Source organism: Corythoichthys intestinalis, chromosome 10, assembly GCF_030265065.1.
Source record: "Corythoichthys intestinalis isolate RoL2023-P3 chromosome 10, ASM3026506v1, whole genome shotgun sequence".
Classification (NCBI taxonomy): Eukaryota; Metazoa; Chordata; class Actinopteri; order Syngnathiformes; family Syngnathidae; genus Corythoichthys; species Corythoichthys intestinalis.
In genome coordinates, this window is record NC_080404.1 from 24,609,677 (window position 1) to 24,627,998 (window position 18,322).

At 38.8% G+C, this 18,322-nt stretch overlaps 1 protein-coding gene across 9 annotated transcripts in view; it reads left to right on the plus strand.

Annotated features, from left to right (window-relative positions):
* Positions 1-18,322, plus strand: part of LOC130923355 (protocadherin-15) — a 490,939-nt gene that overhangs the window by 433,417 nt on the left and 39,200 nt on the right. For all 9 annotated transcript variants that reach the window (XM_057849017.1, XM_057849014.1, XM_057849016.1 and 6 more), the window contains 4 exons: positions 5,665-5,792; positions 9,564-9,779; positions 13,854-13,942; positions 15,906-16,082. In XM_057849017.1, the coding sequence (XP_057705000.1) occupies positions 5,665-5,792; positions 9,564-9,779; positions 13,854-13,942; positions 15,906-16,082 (610 nt within the window). The remainder of the gene's footprint in view (positions 1-5,664; positions 5,793-9,563; positions 9,780-13,853; positions 13,943-15,905; positions 16,083-18,322) is intronic.

Here is an 18,322-nt window from a genome sequence, read left to right on the forward strand (position 1 = left end):
TGGCTCACATGAGATCTAATGTGGCCAGCGAACCAAACTGAGTTTGAAACCCCTGCAATAGACATACTTACCAAACCGCTGTGGTTTAATCGAACCCACGATAAGAAACGCTGCTCTACACCAAAATTTCCCACTCATATAGTGTCTACGTTAATTCACTGGCTGCCATTGACAGCGCTAAACGTCCAATTCGTTTTGACTGGAAGTCAAAATGCATTGAACATATAGCGGCATCAAAGGCTAACATAAAACAATCTTGATCAGACACGTCTTTCTTCTTTTGATGGACTTGAGTGGATTTTTCAGTGAGAACCGAAGAAAGTCTGTCTGAAAGTTGCTTGTGATGAGGATTCTGTTTGGTGTGCTCAATTTGCCAGAAAGTGGAAGCGAAAACTACGTCAACTTGAACATATCAAAAACAAGACACGCTGATTAAGTCGTGAGAGTTTTGGATTTGATACACAGTGGATCAATATTCAGTGAAAAATTGATGAATACTGCTTGGAAAATGCGATGAACTAAACAATAAGTGGATTTATTGATCCACTGTCTGGTCTTTCATCTTTGCTAGCCAAACATTTACGTTGAGAACATTGAATGCATCAGAGGATAGAGATGTTTTCTGACATGTGACTATCAGATGGGGTTTTTATTGAATGTTATTATGTTTGTAAAAATGTACATTGGCAGTTTCAATTTTTAAACTGCAGTAAAATGTATAGGGCTCCCTCATTGAATTGCTGTTTTGATCATTAGTGAATGGTTGGCCACCTTTTTTTTTTTTTAATTGAATTCATTTGTATTTTTATTTCCATTAAAAAGAAATAATTAAGATTTTTGTAACTGATTTTTTTTTTAAGCCCTCCAATATATGGTCGTCAGTGAGAGCAAATAGGTTCATGAAAACAAACTTATGATCTTTATATACATGAAAATGAGACATTTGTTGTATTATTTTGCTAAAAAAAAACATTCTAACATGCTAACTATCAAAACAGTTAATGAATCATAATTTTACTACGGTATGTACATTTGACATGTTTTTAAACTTGAAAATCTTGATTAAACAAAAATTTGAGTTGTGCAACCATCCTACCGAGTTACCTGCTTTTGGTGCGGGTAGACGCCACTGGACTGGGAGGACTGAAAACATGATTGTACACTTAATTTACACACAGCTGAGTCGACTAAACAAACAACTACTTTACAAGTCGCATTAACACTTATCTTAGCATAAAAAAAAAGTGAGTGCTTCCTGGCTACCTCGCAATTATCATCCAGTCCAAATGGATTTGACGTGTATCATTGTCAATGGCGTTGAATTCACTGGGATTAAAAAATAGTGTATGCTCCATAGAAGAATAGAGAAAGTGAGCGGAACTCATACACATCCCCGAGGGTCCTCACTCTGTCTCGCAGCTTTCGCAGCCGCAATGTGATGTGCAGTCGGTGTGTGTCCAAATCCCTCGGCGGGCAGATGCAACATGACTTAACACTTTTGCATGCCAGAAGGAGACTGATGTGATTTGACGCCCCCCCCCCCCCCCCCCCAACCTTAACAGGAGATGTCGAGAGGTTTTCTGCACTTTTAGGGAAATTACAATGCAATTTAACATGTTTTTGTTTTTGTTTTTTTTGTTAAGCATGTTCAAGCCATTTGGACTGATTTGATCATTTTAATTGTGAATGTCATTTTTACTGTTTAAATGTTTATTTCATAGGATGTTTTCTTAGGATCACATTCAATCTCAGTTCAATTTCAGTTTATTCACATATCAAAATACAGTACATGAACATATGCTAATAGGACACTCCAAAGAAGCTATAAAAAGCTTTTAGCAGGGGCCCAGTTGGACAACACACATTCGCACACACGCATACAATTAACTGTGGATAATTTCAAAATTCTGGTTACATTGGATTTGATATGAGACACCAGTTGTGTTATTCAAAGAGTCAGCATATTATATACTGTATACATTGCTCGGAGATGAGTTTTTTTTAAAGATGGAGATGGAATGTGACATTTTTAGTGTTTCATCCAGTTCATTCCAGATCTGTGGTCCTTTGCACACAATGCCAAAGCTTGTACACTTTAGCCTTCGTTTTTTTCCCTGTGATTTGATGTTTTCTTCTGGTAGTATATGTGTGTTGAGGAGTACGGATTGGGATGAGGTCACTAGAGGCGTGCGAAATTTCCGATTCTTAGATTATTCGCGATTAGGCCGTGGAAAATTCGAGAACGATTCACAAACATCCAAATTCCGATTATTGAATTATACCAGGTAAAGCAGAACTAAAACACTGTCAGCACGGTCTTCGGGACGCAATGAGGAACGGACTGAGAGTAAATATCATGTACAACTCATGCCGCTAGATAAAAAACAATAATACCTGACTGCGGCCGACAGCTGCTTCAAACAATGCCCAGTTGCTAGTTGCTACAAACATACGGACACATACAGCTATATATATATATATATATCACATACATTAGAACTAGATGGAAAATGACAGACGACGCCGGCGTAAAAATATATAAAGAGAAGTAGATGCGAAATGACAGACTTGCCGTTTAGTAGTTGCCAGGTTGTAAACAGCCGCCATCTTAAAGCAGTAGACTTCTCTAGAAGGCTTTGTTGTTGCGAACCTAGATAACATTTTATCTAAAATACACCTAAATCGGCAAAATCTTGACTTGAATCTATATTTATACCGATTTATAATCGAATCGGAGCCTCTGAATCATAACCGTAATCGAATCGTTAGGTGCCCAAAGATTCCCACCTCTAGAGGTCACCTAATTTGTGGTTTAGTCTATAGATGATCTGATACATTGCACAAGCATTTTGGTAATAGTTGTAATCTTTAAGCCTCAGAAGGTTTTGGCGGTGAAAAATTATTTTAGTTGGAGCATTAAACTCAGACCATATTAGGGCACGTATAACTTTTTTCTGTAGTATTTCAAGCTTTTTTAAATAAGTTGGATATGTGTTGCACCATATGATATTACAGTATTGTAATTGTGGTTCAAATAAAGATTTATACAAAATGAGAAGTGCAGAGAGTGGGAGATAATGTCTCAGGTTAAAGAAAAGAGCAGCATATTTTGACAGTTTATTTGTAAGATCATCAATATGTTTTTCTAAAATTAAGGTATTCATCAATATGGACCCCCAGGAATTTTGTAGAGTCGACTCTTTCAATGTTTTCTCCGTTTTTTGTTTAGGCAGATTTGTTTAGCAGCTTGTTTTTTATGGGAGCGAAACACAATGTAATTTGTTTTATCAATATTTAGAGATATTTTATTACATTATTACAAACGGATGAGGAATTAACAGAATCAATCATGTACAGGTTGAAGAGGAGCGGCCCTAAGATGGATCCCTGGGGTACTCCATGTTTGATGAGTTTGTATGATGATTAGGAATTATTAATTTTGACATACTGATGTCGTCCAGACAGATAACTACGGAACCAGTCTAGTGCTAGGCCTCTAAACCCATAATGCTGCAGTTTATTGATGAGTATGTCAGTGTTAATGGTGTCAAATGCTGTGGACAGGTCTGAGTTTAAGATAGGTTTAAGTATTCAATTCATTTGTTCTTTATTCAAATGTATTAATTTGTGTATTCGATTGAGTTTTTGTTTTTCAGTTTTAATTGTTCTTGGTCACGTGACTAACTAAAGTCAGTCAAAGTATGACAGTATTCCCAATGCTTGATTTTATCTGACCTTCAAATAATGCCTTCCATCTTTTGCATGTTTTAAGGAAAATTTAGTGAGCGCCATCTTCCCAGAGATTGATTGGAGCTCCACGCCCGCTCGCCTCAGACAATATTTCATCATCATTTTGATTAGTTCAGCGAGACGCGACGTCCCCGCTGTTTGCCGGGTGAATTCCAATTGTTGACTTCCCCGTGCGCTTATCGGGGGGCAAAAGGAGATCCAGGCGTAATATCGTCATTGATCAAAGCCAAGTCGGCTTAATTATTGACTCTAACACTGTCGGATGAAGCCAAACGAGCTTTTGGCGCTGCTGTGTTAAAAAGACATCCCCAAGCAAGACGCATCTCTTTTTTGCTGCCGCCCAACAATCTTTATAATGATATAAGAATGGAGTTTATGACATAAAGCTGAATATTGGCAATCCATATGCAAAAAAAAAAAAAAGATCGGAAAATGTTTAAATCATTGGCTGCCATTGATAATGATAGACGGCGACTCTATTTTGACTCTAAAAAAATCTTTCTCATCATTATTATTATTACCTGTTTTAATGTGCCCCATGGGAGCGTGTTCTACTGCCATTGTGGTTGCTTATATTGTATTGTTTATTATAAGAGGCAGCTGACAGAAAAGGGATTTGGGGTTTACAGAAAAAGGAAAAAAATGAAGAATAGTGACATGAATTTATATTCATGCTATCTAATACAGGTAGCTTTGCTATCTACACTTGTTTATGTATTTATTTATTCTTCTGATCAAACAATCAATGTGAGCCGATGGGTAATGTAGGTGTCTAGAACATTATTGTTGCTCAACTATTGGCTCTTAAGGATCTGGGTTTCTTCTGATACTAGTCCAAATGAATTTATTCATACTTGCATATTATTAATAAACTGTTTTCCTGCTTACACGTCTTAAGTCAGTTACTTGCAACTTTTTAAATGCAGGAATTTTTGGATGTAGTCTGACATTATTTTTGGTAAAATACTGTAATGGCTTTTTTTCCTCAAACCATATTCTAACTTATCCATACAACATATACTTAGCACTTCCCTCTTTCTGTCCTAACTTATGACAAAATTGAGTCTTCTGACGTCCTGATCACGCTTTGCAATTTTTCTAAATTAAAAACCCAATTTTACTATTCTGATAAAATGAAAAAATTAAACACTTCTGTCACTCTTGGCACAACTTAAATATGTCTTTTTTTTTTAGAATATTCCACAATTTTGTAGTCGTTAAATTACTCCGCCACAGTAAAACTAAATGCAAAAAAGTTCATGAAACAAACCTTTTCTAGTCTTGTCCGTAATGAGAGGCCCGCTATACGTACAACGCCAAAAATAATTAAGCCTTTCATTTAAAGTTGTGGTCCAGATACCGAGTGACGACCGTGACCAGATGATAGTGACACCATCATTTTCGGTTTAAATGATGTAACGTTCGATCAACGGCGGTTCTGATTAGTTTTCGAGTCGTGTTTATTCAGCCGCCGGTGACGGCTGCGGCGCTCGATGGCTTCATCGGCAACAGAGCGGGAAACTGATGTGTCATGTGATAATGTCAGAAGGCCAATCGGGAGAATTGTGCAAACTGGATAGAGAACTGACCCAAAAAAATAAACTCAGAAGTGACATTTTGTCATCTTGGATTTGCGGAAGCCTACAGTTAAAATTTTAGAAGATTGTTGATGTGTTTCCTTCGTTTCAGTGTTATAAGTGGTAAAATATCATCGTTACTGTGGGTCAGTGAGAGGAGCAATGACCTTCCCATTGGAGAAACTAAGTAGCTGCTTCACAAACGCATGTTGCAGCATTGCCGGGTGGTACTTTCTGTTTAGCCACACAATATTTCCTCCTCACTTTTGCTTACGTTTTTGCCAGAAAACAGATGAATGTATCTTACAACACTAAATCATCCGTTGTCTTGTTGCAGCTAACACGGCCAAAGTGTTCCTAGAGGTGCAAGATGAGAACGACCACCATCCCGTCTTCACTAGGAAGCTGTACATCGGCGGCGTGACCGAGGACACCAAGATCTTCAGCTCAGTTCTCAAGATAGTGGTAAGAAAGTCTTCCCAAAACCATCAGTTTCAGAACTGGTCTTTTAACTTGTTTCGGTTTTGGTCTTAATGCCTTCTTAAATCCTAAACATCCGGGTAATTGTTGTGATCATTTCAGAGGTTGGATTTGGCGTGACTAGATATGTTCACCTAAGGTTTTTATGATTCTATTTATATTTTGAGTACTGGTTTGTAATAAATAATGAACTAATTCATTTGGGTTATGGGTGGATTACACAACAAATTAAACTTAAATCTAACAGCATCAGTGTAGCTTATGTGTCGCCGTAAACATGTCGCATTTAGCATTTCTTGGCTTTTATCCTTTCACGGTTGAAGTCGTGAGTCAAATTTTTCCCTCAACGGTGTCGATTGGCGTCCTTTGCTCATACGTTATTATCTGGAATGTCGGTGGCCTTCCGTGCAGTCCCCTGGCTGCTTCCCCTCTTTCATCAATAGCGCGGGGACGAGATTGCTGCTATTTATCAATGTCACTTGCGACACGGGCCCAGAATTGATGCCTGTGTTGTATCTCGGTCGCCACTCTGAATTTTCGCTGCGGAGGTTTTTCTCTACTTTCACTTTCAATCACATTTAGTAGATGGACTAGCTTCATAGAGTGTAAGCTAGTTATAATTTGGAAGTCTCTTTTCAAGATGTTTTAAATCCTGCCTTTTTTTTTTTTTTTTTTGTGATGTTATCCTTATGCATATGATAGTATCGGGTATCGGCCGATAACAGGATTTAAAAAATGATATCTGATAATATTGACATCGGTTTTTCATTATCGGTTTTGGGCCATTATGTTGTTTTCAAAGGAAAGAAGAACAGTGTTGCAAACTCCCCAGTAAGGAAATTACCTATTGGCTGTCCTAGAGGTCGCTAGATAATGTCAGCACCTAATTTGCATACTTGGAATTTGGCATTTAATTTTGATGGATGCTGTAGAAGAGAGGAATAATGTCATGGGAGAAGCAAAAAGTGAGTAAAAAGAAAAAAACACCCTAAATATTTTTACTACAAATGAACTGTAACGATAGCTTTCTTTTTTTAAATCACCAAACTAAATGGAACATAAATACAATACAGCACAGTAGGGGGAAAATTATGGTAACTTGTCGCTAGATTTGTCGCCAATCACTTTTGACAAAAAAAAAAAAAAAAGTCACCAAGAGGCTTTGGAAATTCACCAGATTCTGCGAGAAAGTCGCCAAGTTCGCAACACTAATGTAAAAGCCTTCTGCCTTTGTACAAAGCTTAGCACAGCAGTTATGCTTATTGACCACTAGGTGTCTCAAAACTAAGATGTTTGGGATTTGTTATGTGAGCGTCATCATTATCAAAGCATCCAGTGGTGCATCACAATATAATTAGCCAAAATATGTTAAGTCCACGAGTGCATGAATTGGTATCGGTTTGATATCGGTATCGGATTTTTAGAGGGGGCAATATCGGGATATTTGTTAACACTAGAACCGGTTTGATATCGGTATCTAATTTTTAGAGCGGGACAATATCGGGATATCGGGACACTAGAACTACCAAGGGTGGATCAATTGATACAAATCACTTTTGTAACCAGAGAAGGGTCGTCTGACCCTAATCAGCATATCTTTTTTGAGCACTGAGGTCCTCATTGGTCATTCCCATTCACACTCACAAAACCACAGGGTTGGATTGCTTCAGTTAGAATCTTGAGTGTTTGCAGTGCAGGGATACCTTGGCTTTGTTGGACAGTGGACTCACATCGATATTTTCTTACATATTCCAAAAACTGCAGTTTGCCTACAGTATGCCGAAGCTTGTGTTTGCTGTGATAAAACAGCTGTTTGAGCTGCTGTGGAAAGTTCTTTGGTCATTGTGTGCTTCAACATAAAAAACTGTGAACCTTGACAACTGAATGTTGGACTTGTCAAGAAAGGGTAAAGGTGCTTGACGGGATTTGTCCCAGATGTTCTAACAATCAATGTTCTCAAATGTAGACCGTCTGGTTTAGCTACAGTTCTAGATGCTAGTCATAGTTGCATGCCACATGGCCCTCTCATCATTTTTACACTAACCCAGTAGTTAACAAGTCTGGATTTGCAAATATTCAAGATGCAAATTGCAGCGATCCAGAGTGAAACCCCCTCTTCACACCTAGGCTGTTTGAGTACTTGTTTGAGTGGTCTATTGTTTGACATAGCCAAGTAGTCAGTTTGGTATTGGGGTCATTTGACACCTTACTGGTATTTCTTTATAGCCAAGAAAACCCCGGGACTTCCAGTGTTAAAAAGTCATGATCGGACAACTCTGTATTGGATGTCTACTCTTTGTCAAAATGGCGCTGAAGTTTTTTTTTAAATGATCAGCAATAGTCACTTGTCCTTTTAAGAGTTAAAGGGAAAAAATGTTTGATCATAGGGGGAAACATAGGCTTCCTAGTAATCTATTACAAGTCCCTGTGGAATCTGCAGCAACCATGTGAAGATAACACAAGAGCCCGCGGCTTCCGTCAGCCACTTAATGTATCGCCTGGACACCTACGTGGGGGGAGAAAAAGCAATAATCTCCTCCATGACTAGAAGGCTAGGTTCATTTTCTTCTAAATGTTCCATACTTCAGTTTGTTAACTGTTCTTGTTTTTATACGGAGCCCGCTCCTCGATTAAAACATTGAGGTAGGACAGAGGAATTAATAATCGGGCCGCTGCCCCGTAATTCTTCGGCTCATTGAGTTAGCACGAGCTCACACATCGAGCGCAATCCGTTTTGGAGAGGCTCTCCGGCCTTTTGAAATTCAATACATTTTTCTTGAGGATGAATGCATTTGGTGAAATCAACTTTTTGCCTCATTATCAAACTTTGGGGTTCAGACAATTAAAGGTGTATTACTATCCATGAAGACATTAAGGGCATTTTTAATGCAAACTTGGTTTCCATACAATTTCCAAACTTACATATACTTTTCAAATTCAATCGAAATCATCATTAAAAATTAAGCCAAAAATATAAAACTACATTTAAAATTTTGTCAAATACTAGTCTAATAAATAATTGAATAGTTTAAAAATGAATGAAATAATAAACATTTTCAATAAATACCTTATAATAACAACAGTAATTAAAAGTGAAATTGTGAATTCATATTTTGACAAATGTTAATTAATTAAAATGTTGTGATTTGTAAAATCTTGATTAAATTTGTAAAATAAAGGCTTATTAAAAATAACATTTTTGTACACACACACAAATATTAAATTACATAAAATGACATTAAAACTGTACAAAATTACATTTAAATCAAATATGTAGTACAATTAAACATAAATATAACTAGAAATGCATTATTCTATCTGCTTTAATTAAATAATCATTTGTTTACCAATTGAATATCTATAACAAGTTGAGTTTGGTAATAATTCCTTTATTCCTTCTTCGGTTATCTTGAATACAAACCGAACACATAATCTTCGCCTTCCGTTTGTTTCACCCACTGGCCGAAATTCTAATTCCAACATTTGTTCATCAAATATCGCTTGCTGACACCGCTGACACACTTTTTTTTTTCATTATTGTCACCGATTATCGGTACCTATGTATTAAGTATTCGAAATAAACGTGTTCAACCACTTTACTCTTATCTGATAAGCTGCCGTCTTGCAAATAAACACAGCCTATTGCCTGAGTAAACATTCAATAAAAAAAAAAAAAACACTACATATTTAGTAGTTTTTAATTATCAGTTCTTAGCATCCCAGCTTTTTTTTTTTTTTTTTTTTCTTTTAATTCAGGCTACCGATCGGGACACTGGCAATTTCAGCGCCATGGCCTACCGCCTCATCATCCCACCCACAGCGGAGGGTCAGGACAGCTTCGTCATCGAAACGTACACCGGCGTCATCAAGTCGGCCATCATGTTCCGAAACATGCGCCGGTCCTACTTCAGCTTCGAGGTTATTGCCACCGACAACTACGGGGAAGGTCTGAGCAGCAGCGCTGACGTAGTGGTGAGTGATGGCTTTTAGAGGTCAAGATTACCTTCAAATGCCAAATGTGTCCTTAATGTGTCCTTAGAATGACTTTTATCATGAAAATCTGAGGTCTCATTTTGTCTCTTCATTGTAAACACATTAGATGCCACTGATGGCGCTGGATGCCCAATCCATTGCGGGAATTACAGACGCGAAGGAAAAAATGTTCCACTCGACCATAATGTTCCACTAGAGTTTCTATGTTAATTCGGTGGCTGCCATTGCTGCCACTAGATGTCCAATCCATTTTGACTGGGAGGGCGAATAAACAAACGTACGTTTAAAAAAATTGGATGACTATCGTCATCGATGGTTTGCAACAACTTAGATACTATTAAAATATTTGGGGGGAAAAAAAATCGTCGTCTCCCCCACCCGGGCGGTATGGTCTCTCCTTTCAAGCTCGGGTCCTCTACCAGAGGCCTGGGAGCTTGAGGGTCCTGCGCAGGATCTTGGCTGTCCCTAGGATTGCGCTCTTCTGAATGGAGGCGTCGGACATTCTTCCTGGTATCTGTTGGAGCCATGCACCCGGCTTGGGGGTTACTGCCCCTACTGTCCCGATCACTACTGACCCCACTGTTGCCTTCACTCCCCACATTTTCTCCAACTCGTCCTTCAACCCTTGATGTTTCTCCAGCTTTTCGTGTTCTTTTTTACTAATGTTGCTATCGCTCGGGATTGCTACATGTATCACTACTGCTGTCTTCTGATATTTATCCACCACCACTACGTCGGGCTGGTTGGCCATCACTAGTTTGTCTGTCTGGATCTGGAAGTCCCACAGGATCTTGGCTTGGTGGGTCTGCTGTGGTCTTGCTACCCTGTCACTGAGAGTAGACCTTAGCTGGATTATTGGAGAACATAGTGTTTATTCTCCTGGCCTCTACTTCTCTTGTGTACTTATTTAGGCGGCTAGCTAGGGCTGTGAGCCTTTGCAGCAGTCTCCAGTGCCTCAGTTTTTGCTTATGTTTCACACCTTTGCTCAGCTCTGTTAGGAGGCTAACTTCTCTCCGTGTTGCCATGATTTTTGCGTCTAGCCTTCGTTTCCATGGAGGCTCCTTATGGCTACTGGCGCTCTTTATATTGTAGCCAAGTGACTCTAGGATTACTTATGCTGCTGCATATATCAGCTGATTGGTCTCAGTGATGTTTACGGTGGGGATGTTCAACAGTGTTGTGTTTACATCCCCCAATAGAGATTCTGATTGTACTTTGTTTGTTAGCCTTGCCAGGCAGGAGGTAGTTGAGTTCCCCCAGGACTTCATGATCAGGTCAGCTACTCTCTCATTCTGTTCCGCTGCTCTTGGGGCTTGGTACCCAAGATGACGAAACCACCCCCCACTTGACCTGTCGTCCTGGCTCCCCCTTGCCGTAGCATCTTTGTACCTCGGATGAGACACATTGTGCCTCATCAATCTCCATAGCAAGGTCTTCTTGCAGGTACAGTATTAGAACACAGAGTGAAACTAGTTGTTTCTTGGTCAGTGTGGGATTTCGAAGTGACCATTCTTCCCACATTCTCTTCATGTACCCTCTTTCACAGGGGTTGCTGCACTCCATTTACACCCTGCTCTCCATCCTGCTCCATCTGTGTCTTGTTTCAGTAGCCCACTTGACATCAAGTTGTTCTGGTCCCCCAACACCTGACGCGAACGTTGTTAACCCGGGCGATGTTCAAGCCGGTATGACTCTATCATTGATTGTTCCGCTCATTCTGAGGTATAGGCATATAGCGTGAAGTGCCATGCCTAAGGAACCACCTGACCAGGGTTTGAACCTCCCGTATCAGAGTCAGCGATATTACCACGGAGCTATCCAGCCGTTCATGTTCATGTTTTATTATTATTAATTAGTTTTTTGTAGAGCTGAAACGAATACTCGAGCAACTCGAGTAACTCTAGTTTAAAAATTGATCCAAGTAATTTTATTCACCTCGAGGAATCGTTTAATTTTGCCAGCTCTAAGCATCACGTTTTGCCCGGACTACTTTTAATGCGGGACAACGCGCTGACGTCACGTGCGTAGTTAGAGGAAGAAGCAATAAAAAAATACCTTTCTGCAGCCGACAGCCGTTACAAACTGCGCCGACGTTGCTAAAAACTACGCCCGCATGTTGCTACGGTTGTAGCAGCCTTGCATGTAGTGTCTCATGCGTGTCATAGATATCACATGTACGTAGAACTAGATGCGAAATGACCGACTCGGCGGCGTTAATAAAATAGCCGCTATCTTAAAGCAGTACATTTCTCGGCACTCATAAATAAGATTAACGTTACTTTCACTCGCTCACGTAACGTTATCCCTGCAGAGGGCTAGGTTTCTATTCATTATGACCACTGTCGATGCATGGCTTACTCTTACATACAGGCTTTATTTAATCTGTGAAAACAACGCTGTAGAGTGGTTAGGGTGTAAAATAAAAACATAATAATTCTAACTGTCAATTTTAGCTCAGTAGTCATTGCTGGATAAAACACCAAGTAGCACTGGTGCCTATTGTGCTCCAATACAGCACAGCATTTATTTTGAACACTGCAAACACTCAAAATCCTATCAGGACTTACAGTTTGGACTAACTTAAAATTTAACTAGAACTTATAGCTTGACACAAGTGGAAATTCAATTGAAACACGTAGGAAAAACACCTAACTTTTAAGTCATGTGTGTTATCAAGCATAATGACATTTTTAGGTAAGAAATATATATATATATATATTTTTTTTTTTTTTTATAAGATCTAAAAGTTTTTGGAGTGAAAGCAGTGAATTTGTCTTTTTTTTAGTCACATTTGAGATGCAATTGTTTTCAACAATGTACATCGAAAATAGACATTGATTGACTGAAAATGGTTCAATATTACATGAAATGTATTGTTTTCTCATCTATATGTATAATTGCTCTTTACCTAAAAAAATGTTTTATCCGATTACTCGATTAATCGATAGAATTTTCAGTCGATTACTCGATTACTAAAATATTCGATAGCTGCAGCCCTAGTTTGTTCCAATTCTGAGCATTCTTTTCTATTCTCACCACTATCTTTGGTCATCATATTCCTGGGGAACTTAGTTCATGTTCGCTTTAAGCACAAATAATTCAGATGCACTTCGATACAAAATGAGACAACGAAGATGATGCTCATATGTTCCCTAGCGGAACGCCGAGAAACTCTGGTCTCCCCAAAGAGCAAGAGAGCGGCGCTCGCATGATTAAAATTTGCTCGTACGTTGAGACTCATTTTCTCTCGTGACAATGTTCATAACATGAAAAACTTGTAAGATGAGGTGCTTGTATCATGAGGGTCCACTCTATTTACCTTTTTTCTTTTAAATGACCATAAACTTGTCCTATAAAGTGTTTGAGGTGCCAACTTTTGAATCATTGTCCCTGAAAGGGTTAATAAAGACACTCATTTGTATATGATAATCTTGCAATAATAAAGTGTTGCTGTATTTACAGTATTTACACTGAAATATTCTTATAGTCTGTGAGGGTTTTTGACAGATTTTCTGCGACGGTTCCATTCGAAGCCCATGTCGCCCTATTGCGAGATCTCATTGTTATCATTAGTGTTGTATCGCGTATCGTGTCGGGAGGTTACCACGCCAGTCACAAAGAGTGATCATGACTCTTACGCTCATTTTTGCTGTAGCTAATCTAGAATTGTAGGCCCATTGCATGTTTCACCAACTTTATTGTTCTCTATTTGAACTTGCTTACCAGTTGTAAATCAGTGACATTTCTGAAATGCCGCTGTGGCTTTCTTTCATCTCAGTGACTGTATGGGTATAACAGTATTGCCCCTGTATATAGTGGACAGACTCATACTTGTCACTCCTGTTTTTTCTTGTTAAGGTCAGCGAGACATTGTATGCTGTGATCATGATTAGATTACTGCGACTAAAGAATTGTGTCTCATCATGCACGTTTCCTTTGCCCCCAGTACGACATGACTTTTTTTTTTCTGTCCCAACACACACAAGCACACAACAATTGATGGTGATAATAGCAGGAGGCGCTTTCTGATATTTCTGGGTTTTTCTGTTGCAGGTGTCTGTGGTCAATGCATTGGACATGCAAGTTATTGTTTCAACTGTCCCACCTACTCTGGTTGAAGAGAATAAGGACCAACTCATAAGGTAAGAATCACCATTTGGTATCCATTTTTTTTGCAGTCAGGTCTAACAACTGCTTTATGGGATAACACTAAAGAAGATCTTTTTTTTTTTTTTAGATAGGTTTGACTGCTGTTTTGAATTCATTTTTGGTTGTGGAATTCTGACTGTAATTTATGGTGCTAAATCAAGGCCAAAAGTATTGTTATCTGGGAAAAAAAGGGAACTTTTTAAACTGAATGTTAAAGTTTTTTTTTTTTTTCTTGAATCTTTTTGAATGTTGAATTTCAAAACCCAAAGAAACTGCTTTTTTTTTCAGGTTCAAAGTAGATATTGTCAGGTTCAAATAAACTTTTTGTTTTTGCTTATCTTATTTTCACCTTGATATTTTTCTTTCACGATAGCCTTGACGAGAAGTGTGTTGGCTTGTAAGAGAGAGCCAATCAAAGCAACCCCAAATCATGTTGCCTTGAAGAAACGTTGATGCTTTGATGGATTATGACTGCACACTCTCTCCACTTTATTTTCTTGATATCCCAAGATAAAGTAATCGTAAGGGGGAAACAACTTTTGTTGGTCAAACAACTTTTGGTGAAACAACTTTTGTTGGTCATACTAGACAACTCTTTGTCAGTTTTGATGGATAAATATGCCAGGTTAGTGACCTTAACCTACGATACGTCCGAAACCCAAACCAAAACGCGAACGCAGCGCAGCATCGCGTTTAGAATTTGAATCCTTACAAAGGCGTCCTGATGACCTGACAAACTGCAGGTGCAGGCATAAATGTAGGAGGTGCTCTCTAACAATAAAATGCTGTGGAAATTTGGCTAAACATCAGTAATAGTTTAATATCTGAGACATAACATTATCCAGAAATACATTTTTTATGTGTCTAGGAAATAGGTAAGATTTAGCAGGAAAAAAAAAAAAAAACATAATAAGATACTGAGACCAAATTTGGATTCCGCAGCCAAAAATTAAAAACAGCTAGTTCTTTTATTAAATTGTAAATCTTATCTTGTCAATTAGCTAATAATTGCTAACACCAGCAACTCATTAACACATTATTATAATTTCATATGTTATTTTAGTGTTTTCGAGCGACACTGATGGTTTGGTAAACTTGTTAGCATGTTCTTTATGCTATAGTTATCTGAATAACTCTTAATAGCTATGTTACAATAACATACCGGCCACGTTTGAATTTCGTTGTTCATGCATCATGTAACATTATCATACTGTACACTTATTCAGCATGTTCTTCTCTATTGTACTTTTATTTAAATTGCTTTTCAAGATGACATATCTGTTCTGTGTGTTGGATTTTATCAAGTAAATTTCCCCAAAAATGCGACTTATACTCCGGTGCGTTTTTTTTTCCTCTTCATTGCGCATTTTTGGGCTGGTGTGACTTTTTCCTCAGGTGCGACTTTTCGTATGAAAAATACGGTAATCCTCCTCTTTGGCTCGTAAATAAATATCTATCAGCTCAGCGAAGGTCTCGCTCGATGACCCAGTTCAGTGTATAATCCAGTCTCTTCTGTCCCCGTCCAATTAATTAATGATAGCGATTCCACGAAACATCCTTTGGCGCCTTGAGGGACTTGCTTTTTGGCCTAATGAGGCTATTTGAAAGGCAAATCGGTGTTAATAGTTGATTTGCGAGAGCTCACCGTGTTCCCTCACACGTTCCTGCCTCAAGACTCGCATGTCCAATTTGAGGGGGGGGGGGTATTGGTGTGTTGGCGCCGTTTATCTGTTTTGACAAAAACCAGACGGCGAGGCTTCAAGCTGAGGTGCGCTTCCCACAATCCCCGCCCGCCTGCTTTGAAAGGATAATCACCTAACGCCTTTGCCAAAGCTCAAATCACAGAACGTTCCTTGCCAAATTCGCCGCAGCCAAAAACGGTTAATTGATTCTGAAGCTAATAGGAGTCTAATGACCTTTTTAATGGCTTGATTGCCTTTTATTGTGGCATTTCAGTATCCTGGAGCGCCACATCCAGGACCAGATCCCCGGCGCCAAGGTGATCGTGGAGGCCATTGGGCCGAGGCGTCATGGCGATGGCTTCGAGCTGGAAGACTACACCAAGTCGGACCTGATGGTGTACGCCATTGACCCGCTGACAAACAGGGCCATTTCACGCCAGGAGCTTTTCAAGTAAGTTGGATTAAGAAAATATATATATACATATGTATATATATATATATATATATATATACATATGTATATATATATATATATATATATATATATATATATATATATATATATATATATATATATATATATATATATATATTAGGGCTGTCAAACGATTAAAATTTTTAATCGAGTTAAACACAGCTTAAAAATTAATTAATCGTAATTAATCGCAATTAATTGCAATTCAAACCATCTCTAAAATATGCCATATTCTTCTGTAAATTGTTGTTGGAATGGAAAGATAAGACGGATATATACATTTAACATACTGTACATAAGTACTGTATTTGTTTATTATAACAATAAATCCACAAGACGGCATTAACATCAACATTCTTTCTGTGAAAGGGATCCACGGATAGAAAGACTTAAGATAAATGTGAGTACAAGTTATAGTAATTTTGATAGTTTGTATATTGTGACTAAATGTTGCCATCTAGTGTATTTGTTGAGCTAAACTTAATGTTTGAATAGAGAGAATTATTTTGCATAGCTATTTTGATTGGGAATGCCAGATCTCTTTGCATTGAGCGCTTTTCTTTTTGTGAACATTATTTTATTATTGAGAGATAGGAATATTATTTTTGTTGTGCTTTCACTAAATGATACTGTAGCGACTTAAATGTTCTTAACTGCCCAAATGCATGATGGGAATTTGAGCAACCATGAGTCACAGTGGTTGCTGCAAATGGTATATCTTCTCTGCGTTGAGTACAATACATGGTGTTAAGAATAAGATAATCTCCAGATACTCTTCCCCATGTCGCTTGCCTCAATAGTTATAACAGTTGTGGAAGAGATGCCACCGCTTATTCCATTAAATAGCGCGGCTCCAATAAATGCCTGTGTTACCAATTCTTCCTTCTTGGTAATTGGCGGTGCTAAGGACCGGCGATTCATGTTGGCTCGTTTTCGTCGGTTGGCTCAGTTCGTCCGATTTCCTCCTGAGGAAGACGGCGACGTACATATAAGCACCGAGAGCCGTTGGATGGCTTTTTGTGGGTACTTTTATCAACAAAACTAAAGCATGTGGGGGACGCAGCACTTGAGCCTGCGCTAACTGCGCACTTTCTCTACTCTCTCGCTCGACCACTTTCTTCCTCACTGCTCAATCTGACAATGCCGGTCACATTGAAAATAACAGCGGTCCCCTTGGCGGGTGCCGGTAACACCTGCGTCCACTCCACTTGCATGTCTCTGCCCTTAGCTCTCAATATACTTCAAACGGCACCATTGTAGTCTGTTCGCGGCAATGCTTGAGTGGGTCGTTCCGCGCATGCGTTAATTGGGTTGAATATTTTAACGTGATTAATTTAAAAAATTAATTACCGCCCGTTAACGCGTTAATTTTGACAGCCCTAATATATATCTATATATAGAGAGAGAGAGGGAGAGAGAGAGATTTTTTTTTCGGAGTATTTAGCGCTCATTTGATAGTCAATTATTCATCAATTTATACAGTGCCTTGCAAAAGTATTCGGCCCCCTTGAACCTTGCAACCTTTCGCCACATTTCAGGCTTCAAATATAAAGATATCAAATTTTAATTTTTTGTCAAGAATCAACAACAAGTGGGACACAATCGTGAAGTGGAACAAAATTTATTGGATAATATAAACTTTTTTAACAAATAAAAAACTGAAAAGTGGGGCGTGCAATATTATTCGGCCCCCTTGCGTTAATACTTTGTAGCGCCACCTTTTGCTCCAATTACAGCTGCAAGTCGCTTGGGGTATGTTTCTATCAGTTTTGCACATCGAGAGACTGACATTCTTGCCCATTCTTCCTTGCAAAACAGCTCGAGCTCAGTGAGGTTGGATGGAGAGTGTTTGTGAACAGCAGTCTTCAGCTCTTTCCACAGATTCTCCATTGGATTCAGGTCTGGACTTTGACTTGGCCATTCTAACACCTGGATACGTTTATTTTTGAACCATTCCATTGTAGATTTGGCTTTATGTTTTGGATCATTGTCCTGTTGGAAGATAAATCTCCGTCCCAGTCTCAGGTCTTGTGCAGATACCAACAGGTTTTCTTCCAGAATGTTCCTGTATTTGGCTGCATCCATCTTCCCGTCAATTTTAACCATCTTCCCTGTCCCTGCTGAAGAAAAGCAGGCCCAAACCATGATGCTGCCACCACCATGTTTGACAGTGGGGATGGTGTGTTCAGGGTGATGAGCTGTGTTGCTTTTACGCC